Source organism: Macrotis lagotis, chromosome 1 (assembly GCF_037893015.1).
Source record: "Macrotis lagotis isolate mMagLag1 chromosome 1, bilby.v1.9.chrom.fasta, whole genome shotgun sequence".
Classification (NCBI taxonomy): domain Eukaryota; kingdom Metazoa; phylum Chordata; class Mammalia; order Peramelemorphia; family Peramelidae; genus Macrotis; species Macrotis lagotis.
Genome location: NC_133658.1, coordinates 160,765,839 through 160,777,501, shown reverse-complemented (window position 1 = coordinate 160,777,501; position 11,663 = coordinate 160,765,839). Strand labels below are relative to the sequence as shown.

General features: G+C 33.1%; 1 protein-coding gene across 1 annotated transcript in view; it reads right to left on the bottom strand.

The window, feature by feature from the left end:
* Nucleotides 1-308: 308 nt before the first annotated feature.
* The window catches only part of ZC3H6 (zinc finger CCCH-type containing 6), a 77,997-nt gene continuing 66,642 nt past the window's right edge, over nucleotides 309-11,663 (bottom strand). The window contains exon 12 of the mRNA XM_074209286.1: nucleotides 309-9,174. Within this exon, the coding sequence (XP_074065387.1) occupies nucleotides 7,670-9,174 (1,505 nt within the window). The 3' untranslated portion in view covers nucleotides 309-7,669. The remainder of the gene's footprint in view (nucleotides 9,175-11,663) is intronic.

Below are 11,663 nucleotides of genomic sequence, written 5' to 3'. Positions count from 1 at the left end.
TATTGCACTCCACAGTACAAGTATTTTTAGTCTCCGTGTGTGTGTGTGTGTGTGTGTGTGTGTGTGTGTGTGTGTGTGTGTTAGATACAGGAAAACCTGGGTTTAAATTCAAATGCTTTGTTTTATAGATAAATGGGTCCAGGGGAATTAACCCAAGTTTACAGGTTAGGAAGCAGAAGGGCTGAGATTTGAAACAAGGTATTCTGATGTCAATGCTGATTTTCTTTTTTACTATACTAGTTTTTTTTTTTAAAGAAAATAGCTTTAAATACTGTTTTTAGTATCTAGCAAAGCACAATTAGGGAAAGCAATTGAATAAGCTCTAAGAAATATGGTTAATAAGCAGAAGCTGAATTGTTGAGAAGCTTCTGATTGTGATCTAAAGGAAGTGGAGGTGACTAGTTTTACTGATGGCAAGCAAATAACAGAACTAGGAGAGAGATTAGAAATAACTTTATTTCAAGTCAAACAATGGAAAGTGTTACAGGAATTTACAGAAACTTGGAACAGAACAAGATGCAATCTGGAAACAGTGAATAAGGAAAAACAGAAGGTTTTAGTTTTTTTAGTCATATTAATTGCCTTCAGTTAGGTCAGAAGTAGCATAATGACCTGTTACCAATGTCAACAAGGGTCAAAATCAAATGATGATTGCTTTTGACTACCCAGAAGTTATCAGTTCACAAATATGTAATCAATAAAAGCCCCTAAAGAGAAATGTATGTAGGGATATGGGTCCAGCATTTGCTAATTTGGAGAACTCAAATAATGATAGTGAATGTCAGGAATACCTAATACTGAACTGGAGCAACTTGTGTTTGCATAGCAAAAAATGCTTGTGAAACTAGCACAGAAATAACTATCCTGAGTCTAAACACACCCACTATATCCCAAGAACAAATGATATTAATACATTTTGGATTTTGGAAAAGCTAATAGCTCAAATCAAGGGGAAAAAACTAAATTCACTATTGTGGAATTTTACATCTGAGCCCTTTCAGAGTTTTTGGAAGAGTAATAATATTAAAAAAAAGGGCAATTTGGCATACTGAATGACTTTTTGATTGTCACTTTTAAAAGGGAATGTCATTCCATTAACTGAAAAAATCTCTCACATCATGACTTCCCTCTTAAGCATTTGAAGTGCTAATGCTAATAAATTATAGATGGATAAAAACTCTGATAATACTTATCCTGTATTTAGCTTATTTTCAGCATCCTGTGCTTTCTTCCTCCATGTCCCTCCCCCAAAAACCTTCAAGATAGTATCAATTAACTCTCAAATATTGGATATTGCAAAATACTAATTTTGTTCTACTATATTACAGCAAATTTTGTATCTACTGACAATGTAGCAAAGTAAAAACCAAGTTTCACCTCCTCTCAAGATTTTACCAGGGTAAAGGTGTTAATCATGAATGAAACGCCTAAATGGTGAGCCTGAAGGGGAATATAGGGGCTGATAATCCACTTAACCGCTGCTAACATGCGAAGCTTGCTAGTTTTTCCTTAAAAACACAACACTGAATGCCTACTAACTAAAAGGAAAATGTTAAAATGTTATTCCAAGAAATGACAACACAGTTTGAGACCCAGAAGAAAATCAATACTTTCTTCATATATACCTGTTACATAAATATCCCACTAAAATAGCAATGATAGTCAAGGAGGTTTTTCAAGTTTAAAAAAATTAGAAAATTTTTGAGTTTGAATAAAGTGATATTGAATTTTAAAATTTCAAAGGGAGAATTACTCTTCCTTGTGAATGCTGATTGTTGTCAATGGTGTTATCTACCAAGGTGCTAACCTACACAGTGCTCATTTTTTTTTTCAGGAATATGGAAATTTAAAAGGATGCTGGCTTAAGTGCTTGAGAAAATTTGGAGACATTACCCAAGAAAGGCAAGGGATATGTTTTATAATAAATACTGATATGATTACAGTTGTTTCTTTTTTTTACATATACCAAAACCAAAGGGGGTGTTGTTTTTAATCTACTTGATGTGCCTGATCATCCACAGATTGTCTCAGTGTATTCCATGAGGTGGTACCACAAAATAGGATGCAGAGGAAACTGGAATTGACCCTATGACCTACTATATTCAAGCGATTTATTTTGGGAAAGTAGGGATGGAAAAAGTGCCCTATATTTATGGGAGAAAAGAATTTACAAAGTAGCTTGCCCTTACACATAATCAAGAGTAAATAGCTGCCATAACATCATTTTGTTCCTATTATTCTGATAAAATGTTATCACAATATTATCCATTGGGTTTAATGCATTAAGAAACCAATCAATTAAGCATTTATAAAACACCTACAATATGGCCACTATTGAGCTTGTTCCTGTGGAGTATATTAAAAAAAGGATAGTAGATGTGTTTCCTGCCCATAAGCCATTTATAAGCTAATTCCAAATGTGCTTTTTATTCTCATTAAAATATAGATTATCCTACATAAGAATTAAAAGCAGAGTCAAGATGAAAAGCCCTTTCTTAGTTTTGTACCCTTTTAAGGAGAAAGTGGCCAAAGAGATAAATTAGGCTGTGATGCAACTAGTAAATACTGCAAATCTAAGAAATATGCTGTTTGTTATTGGAATTTTGTGAATGTCAGGATCCATTCAGGGTTATGCAAAGCATATTAAGCTACTTGTAGGAAAGTATGGAGTGGCCTCTCCACTAAAATCCTATCCTGATGATGAATGGTGGCATGGAGTTGACTGAATTCTCAAAGGCTATTCCAGTAAAAGAACAAGCTCTGGCAGGTGGATCTTGCCTAGCTAGAAAGGCTTTAGAGATGGGCCTGGCCCAAGTATCAATGCTGAAAGACTCATCAACAGAAAAATGTTTATCAAGTGATGATATTTTTAGGTACAGAATTTCAGGGAATTTGGCATGTGGCTGGATCTGCTTCAGGGGATGGAGAACTTATACTGATGAAATTATAAATCTTTCAAAAGATTAAGGTATTCTAAAAACATTGGATCTCATTTGAGGAGTGTACTTTTAAAATATTCAGTTATAGGCCTTCTTTGCTACACAAGGATTATGTTTACTATACAAAGATTTCTTTGAACTGATGTCATTTTACTAGTGGCCTAGATATTCTATGGGTAGAACTTCAGAATCATTTCTAGCAAATTGATTATAAAGAGCAGCAAGAAACATGGAAAACCTACATTTCAGCAATGTTCACAAAAGCAGTCAACTGGAGGAAGCAGAGATGTGATAGTTTGAAAACCACTTGAATAATGAGCCTGTCTATATTTCCACAGATAAGAACTGAATTAATTCACTAAGCACAAGGAAAAGATTTTGCCATTATAGAGCAGATCTTTTCCCATCATATCCAAGACCTCAAGATCATAAGTTCAAGAAATCTCCCACCTTCTAAGCAATCTATGGCTTTCACTGTATTTGACAGAGGCAATAATACTTGTCTTGATCAAATGATCATTCTGTATGAGTGGCATTACTTTTCTGAAATACTTAGCACTATCACAAGCTTCACATATACACAGAAAGTAACGTACTGCACAGAATGGGACAAGCTGGTTTCTAAGAGTCATTGGCAAAATACATTGAGCTGGTTACCTTGACAAACTTTATATTACCAAGTACACCACATAGAAGCAGCCTTTTATAGTAATTAAAAAAACACCACTTAGAACATTCTTTGTAAATTTGTATAAATGTCCTATTTTTAACGCACGCACGCACACACACACACATACACACAATGAAAACCCTGGAGCAAGGATTTTTTTTTCCTGTTTATAAATTATACAAACTATAACTTAGGAAACTGGTACTTATCGAAATTATTTGAAGCAAATTATTAGGAAATTGTGACATTACAAAATCTGAATGAAGGTTCTAAAATAACTTCAGCATACACCAATGGAACTTTGTAAATTGCTTTCTAAATTGCGCAACTTAAATCATCCCTGTTGGTATAGATGGATTATTTTTATGAAGCAGTTATAAAGCAATGTTCTATTTACAAAATACTTTACAATAATTATTATTTCTTCCAACATCTGTGAGCAGCCATATTACCCTCATTTCATTAAATGAGGAAATAGACATAAAATTAGTTCATTTAGGGTAAATACATTTAGAATGAATACAAGAATTCATAATTTTTAAACTCTCAGCCTGATGTGTCACACTATACCACACCACCTTTTTTGAAAATTGGCTTCAGTGAACCTTTTCTAATCAAATATCCTTCTACTCTCAAAATAAAGAGGACAGTAAGAAAAGTGGAAATCCTAAAACAGATCAAATATAAAGAAGCATTGGGAAAACTTGACATCATTATTTCTTATTCGTTAAATTTGATTTCATTCTACATTTTAAATAAAATATTAAAAACTTTGGTGTTTGCAATCTGCAAAGGGTGAAATCTGGGGATGTGAAACGCTTCAAGCTTACAGTGTGAGGGGATCCATGCCCTTAGAGTAAGACTTGAGACTAGTTCAAAATTGGGTAATCCTCCAAAGATAGAAATCTGAGGCTATATGCAATAGCCAAATCAGATTTGAGAAAGAGAAATCTTCAAATATATTATGGTCTATTGTACCTCAGCTCAGAATCCTGATCATAACAAGTAACAACTAAATCCATGTAACTAAGAATTAAAGCACATAAATGTGCAACTATGAAAAGAACCTTTAATGCCATAAAGTAGTATAGATGGAGAAACTTCTGAATCACTTTCCCCAAGGTCATAACCTACCCTAGTTGCCTCTGGAATTTTCATGGATCAGGAGGAAAGATGTTATTAATTTGTCTTACAGGTTGCTAATGGCTTAACTATCTAACTCAACCCTATAAAGTGGTTTACACATTAGAGAACATTGCTCTATATGAAGTTTTGATGAGGAAAAAAGGTTAAAGTAGTCATCACATCCCACAAGTTGTGCTTTCCTAAGAGAACTTAATTATTAATAAAAACACTCAAAAAGAGTATAAAAGAAAAAATAAAAATACTAAATTTTCTTTTCTGGTAGCTGATTTTATCCATAATTCTCTGTTATAAGATTAGTTCAGGTACTGTCTATTTTACCCATGTTGTAAATAAAAATATACAGTACCTGTTCTTTTAGAACATGATCAGTTTAACAGTCATTAATAGACTCTTTTTTATAATTTTGTTTAAAATGTCCCAAACATAATTAATGAGCTACATTATCAAATCAATATATCAATATCAAAAATACATTAAAATTATCTATGTTGGCCAGTGTATTTGACATGCCAGTGTGAGGAAGCAACTTCTTTCTCAGCTAGATATGTCTCAATAAAATTGTCATTACAAGTGAAATAATGCATTTTAAAACTTAAAGTATTCTTTGTTATAATGTATTCACTTACATTTTAAACTGTGACCAAAAACTGACCTATGCAACAAGTCCAAATAATCATCACATGAGCAACCTTATTTACATTCATGAATGTTAATCCTTACTGTTGGTAACTTTTTAGAAGAAAGGTTCTCTATTATTCAAAAGGGTGGAATCAAGAGTACTGGCTTAGATTCCATCTTAAATATGAACATATATATTTTCATGTATTATTAAAATATGTGCAGTATTTAAATATATGAGGCATTTTGAGATATAGGGATGAGCTAATTATAGTTATCAAACAAATGAAAAGGTTCAAAAATGCAGAGACACTCTTCATGAAGCTCAATATAGCAAAACTATTATTCAATTTTAACCACGCAAAAATAAATGTGTGCATATATATGTAGATATATTTAGATAAATAGATTTAAAAATATATATGACTTAAATCTTACACCCTCTACTGAGTGTTTTTTATTAGACAATTGTTTCCTTAGTTAGGAAAGCAGAATTTGTAATATGATGACTACTGTCACAGTGGCTTAAAGACTGACTTTTTATTTTTAAACCCCAAATAGCTGTCTATGGCTATCAAGCAATCAAAAGAAAATCAGTAGGCAATCACATTTCTATCTTAATAATATAGTACCTCTCCTCCCATTAAAAAAAATTCTTATCATGGAATAGACACACATTTGTTACTCTTAACTGCAACTCAGTTTCAGTATAAAATGTAATCAGATTAAATAAAAACAAATAATGAACAAAAAGAAAGGAGTGTACATGCATTAATATTAAGCCTTATGCTATTATCTGAGTGCCTAGGTACAAAGGTGACAGGTTCCCACAGAAACAATTAGCCATGTAATTTTAAAAATTACTTAGCAAAAGTGGTCATTTTTATTTGAGGACCAATTTTTAAGCTAAGTTTAAAAATCCTAACTTTTACTTTCATTATGTTTTATAATGAAATGCTCCTCTCAAAGTTACCTACTGAATTTGCTACCAGCAAACACTATCATATATCTTTAGCTTAGGACATGAGTATCAATGTAATACTTATTTTTAAATTCTAAACGGTATGTGCATGACAGAGTTTGAAACAAATAGGCTAGCCATTATTTGTACATTATAATAAATACACAAGAATACAAGGCTTTATAAAAATACAATTTCTAATCAATTTAGGAGATTTACAAACCATGAGAACATTAAATACTCAAACACAAGATAGTCCCTTTTATGGTACAGTGCCCACTGGGCTAGATTTAAAAGAGGTTCTTCTCCGGTAGTTGTGTACAGTTGATTGTATCAGTAATCTCTGTTTAAGATCAGTTCAGGTAGTTTCTATTTTCCAAGAGTTAGAAGTAAAAATACGGTACCTGGTCATTTAGAACATTATCAGTTTAATAGTCACTAATAGACTCCCACTATATCTTTTTAAAATTTTGTTAAAAATGCTGAAGACACGATGAATACAAGTACTGCAGTAACATCAATACAAAAAGCAATACAAATTAAGCTGCTGAATACAAAAATACATAAACACCACAATGTAACCTATAGCACTAATTCAGAATTGTTTTATGTGTAAAATTAAATAAAAAGTTTTGTATTAGACAACTTAGGTATTCTCACCTCTTAACAATATTTTAGTTACATACTTCATAATTTTTATATACAGTATAGAAGAAAATACTTTGAAAAGATACGACATTTTAAATGCTTTAGTACATGATATAGTTATCATTTACACAAAAATATTGACTGAATGAATAAAAGCAATATCCTATACATCAGTTGCTCTAAAAAATTGAGGATTAATTTTTTTAACTTCATTTGCTTATATTTCAGTTAGCAGATTTGGCCTGATAAATTCATATGATCTTAGTCTGAAATATTTATTTCAAGTGATGTGCACTGTATTGCTTGAAACTATTTATCATACAAAAGTGGCAATTATTTTTCTAAACATTGATTATGAAAGACAGCTTGCACATATACAGGTTGAGAGTGCCAAGTTCATGATGCTTTATTTACAATGAAAAGTGCTTTCATCAGCTCTAACATGATACATCTGTTTTTATGCGTCAATTATTACAGTCTCCCTGAAGTTGAAAAATATGTAGAAAATACCACATCTTTGCAAACACTAGAGCATATATAATTGCATGTGGTTCTGGAATTAGCAGCTGAAAAAGTGTTGATAATTATAATTTAAAAATAAATAAAGCATAGAGGTAAACCAGTTACAAAACAGCAGAGAACTGCAATAGTCGCAAAAGTAAAAAGAATTTTTTAATAAAGCAATTGCTAACAAAATGGTGAAGCTGTTGGATCAAAAGTCTTAAAAACCTCCTTCAGGGATTTATCATCTGATTCTCCATTTGGATCATTATCTGGTGTTTGATTCACCTGTCCTGGCTGTCTTGTTTGTCTGGGATCATTGTACTGTGGTCTTATTAATCCTGTTAAAGCCTGGATTGGAAGGTTGTGCACTGCTGGTGCAGTACTGGAGTGTGGGGGCTCAGGTTTAACCTGAGTCTTAACAGTATTATTCTGTTTATCTGACTGTGGGTCAACTGGCCCATCAGTAGTATTTTCCAAATTTGGAGTGGTCTTCTGCAAAGATTCTGCAGGAGAAGGATCATTTTTGCCATTGCTTTGTAAGCTACTGATTTTTTTCTGGTTCTCTCCATTCTCTCCTAAAGAAACTGGTCCTGAATCTGATAAAGACAATGAACCATGTTCCCTTGGGTCATACAAACTAATGCCACTAAGAATAGAGCTTGGTGTTCCTAGTCTAACACCAGTAGAAGCTGATAGTTTAGGAGCATAAGGAGGAAGAGAATCAGGCTCAGATTTATTAGTTACTGACCCTGAGGTCTGTGATGAACCAGGACTAGGTCTGGTCAAACGTGGATCAAATTTTGATGGATGAGGATCCTTTGCAATTCCATGATGAGAGTCTGTACTAGAAAGCCTATGAAGTCTAGGATCAACATTTTTTTGCAACCTAGGATCCCCTAATTTATTTCCTGGATTATGTGTTTCTCCAGGTTGGTCCAAGAATCCACTTCTTGTAGTATTATTTTTGGCTTTTGCTGCTAATCTTGGATCAGCTGGCATTGTACTTTGAAGATGATCACTATTTATATTACGTAATTTATTTAGCCTCTGATCAGCTATAAGTGGGGGAAGAGGTAAATTGATTGATGAAACTGGGTCAGGTTTGGGTAAGGGTACTGGAAGTAAATCTTCAGGAGCCCATATGATGTGTTTTGCAAAATTTGGTTTGGTCAAGATAATATCCATTTTAATATGGCTGAATTGTCTAAGCTGTGACCTTGGATCTTGTAGTGTTATTCCAGGTAAAGATTCCAAAGGTATTAGGAAAGCTTTTTCTCTCAGCTCTCTTTCTGTTTCTTCTTCTTCATCATCTATTCCTTTTTGTTTAACTTTTATTCCAGAATTTGTATGATGTAAGTCAAACTTTCCTCCACCAACAGAAGGACTTGCATGGCCACTTTCATTTAGTTTTAATTTCCTGGGATCTCGTGCAAGTCTAGGATCAAAAGGGGCAGAATCAGAAGGTTTTCTAGCATTTTGTCTTGGGACACCCCTAAGTCTAGGATCAACAGCTTGGCTTCCTATATTTTTGTCTTTAGCAAGTCTTGGATCAGTAGGAGTACCAAGTTCTGTGGAATGTAGCTGTTGATTCCTTAGAGTCTCTGTTTGTTTCTGTAAAGTTTTCAATATTGACTTGACACTATTTCCCTCTTCTTCTTCACTACTGGAATACCAGTTAACATTATCATCTAAAAATAAACAAAATTTAAAAAAGGTCACATTTAAATTTAAAATATCAAAAAAAGTACGTGCTTTCTATAATAAACTATTCACTTAAAGTTGAACTAATAAAGAAAATGAAAAATAGAAGCTATAGAAAGGTACTTTTTTGAGACTAAACTGAATATACAATGAACATATGTGGTTGCATAATTACTAATTATAATACTAGAGTCAATGACTTCCCTAGAGTAATGTATGTCAAAATCAAATAGAAATGTGGGCCAAAACTGTCCATAGGGATCCTTGTGGATGCAAATTGATTTAGAAAAATTGCATATTAACATTATCTGGATTTAAATAATTGGAGAGATATTAATTCTTCATGGTTAGGCAGGGCCAATACAATAAAAATGACAATTTTACTCAAACTAATCTACTCAACACCATTCCATTTAAGTTACCAAAAATTATTTTACTGAATTAAAAAATAATAACATAATTCATTTGGAAAAACAAAAGGAAATAATGAAAAATGGTAAAGGAAGGAGATTTAGAGTACCAGAGCTTAATTATTATATTGCATTATAAGGCAGTTATTATTAAAACTATCTGGTTGGTATTAACTAAGAAATAGAAAGGTAGATCAATAGAATGGAATAGTCATAAAATTTACAGTAGCAAATAAACATAATAACCTTGTATTTGACAAATGTAAAGACTCTTTAAGATTTGGGGTAAAGGGGCGGCTAGGTGGCGTAGTGGATAAAACACTGGCCCTGGAGTCAGGAGTACGTGGGTTCAAATCCGGTCTCAGACACTTAATAATGACCTAGCCGTGTGGCCTTGGGCAAGCCACTTAACCCCATCTGCCTTGCAAAAAAAAACCTAAAAAAAAGATTTGGGGGTAAAAATTCATTATTTGGTGGAAAAAAAAAACTGTTGGGAAAACTGGAAGGCAGTGTTAGAAGAACTGGGCATGGACCAAACCTCAAACCATTTACCAAGATAAGGTCGAAATGGATACTTGACTTAGATTATATATCGAGATTTTACAAGAAATTTAGAATATAAAATTTAAATAAACTTGTTTATCTATTTTCTCACCCTAAAATAGATTGGAAGTCACAATTTAGAAGGTGGGGACAGAGAAAAACCACTGTAAGTAGGAACATGAATGATCATGAGAAGTGACTACACTTTTTTTTTTTAATGGGGCTAAGTGGCTTGCCCAAGGCCACACGGCTAGGTCATTATTAAGTGTCTGAGGTCGGATTTGAACCCAGGTACTCCTGACTCCAGGGCTGGTGCTCTATTCACTGTGCCACCTAGCCGCCTTACAACTTTATTTCAAAGGAGAAGTTTACTACCCAAGGAAAAAAGATTCAATAAGTCGAAAAGCTGGGGTGGTTAGGTCGCGTAGTGGACAAAGCACCGGCCCTGGAGTCAGGAGTTCCTGGGTTCAAATCCAGTCTCTGACACTTAATAATGACCTAGCCGTGTGGCCTTGGGCAAGCCACTTAACCCCATTTGCCTTGCAAAAAACCTAAAAAAAGAAGTCAAAAACCGACAACGGGGACTGAAAATAGGGGAAAACAACTTAATTTTCCCAGAAGGCTTTACTATACTTTGGCAAACTACAATTACTGATATTCATAGTGATGATCTTGAAAAATAAAAATGAAGATTTATGATCCATACATTATTTCTAATGATAGCCCTGATGAATTCTGAAAGTTTTCCATCAAAAGGTCAAATTTTCAAGCTTAAAAAGGATTATATTCCAAAAAAATTTATTATAAGCCCTTGATTGCTACAATTAAATTAAGTATTATTTTGTTATGATTCATCAAGAAATGACAGACAATTAATTATCAAGAAATTTCAACAGTAGAGAAACAGAAATAGAGAAATAGAAATAACAGTAAGTGGCTACTACCTATGAAGTTTCTACAGGATAGAAACAGCAATAATCACCTGCTGGCAATGAAGTTTTATTTGGTTATTTAAATATTTTATGTAAAAACATCTCTCCCCAACCACCAAGTTTATATGTATATAAATTATATTTTATATATTCCTTTTCTCTATTAGAATGTTGAATTTTCTAAGAGCAAGGACTATTTAGTTTTTTCTTTTTGTATCCACAGCCCTTAGAACAGGTCCTGGCATATAGTAAGCACTGAATAAATGCTTTTTTATTCATTTGTTTACTCACAATACACAAAGAATAGGAAAATTTCCTAAATATTCAACAAGCAGAAGAAATTATTACATGTTCACTATCCTAGAAAATGAGGTAAATGAACTCACACAAGTACTACAACTTAAATACTGAATTAGTATTTATAGCACTGTTCAGCAGTCTTTTCTTTAACTGGAGATGTTTGGATTTCCTGATTAACCAGACAATTTTGAAAGGAGGCTAGAAGTTAAAGGTCCATTTCTTCACATTTTACTCCAACTTGATCTATCTGATATTGGACCTGGGCTCTGCTCTTTACCCTATTCATCATTT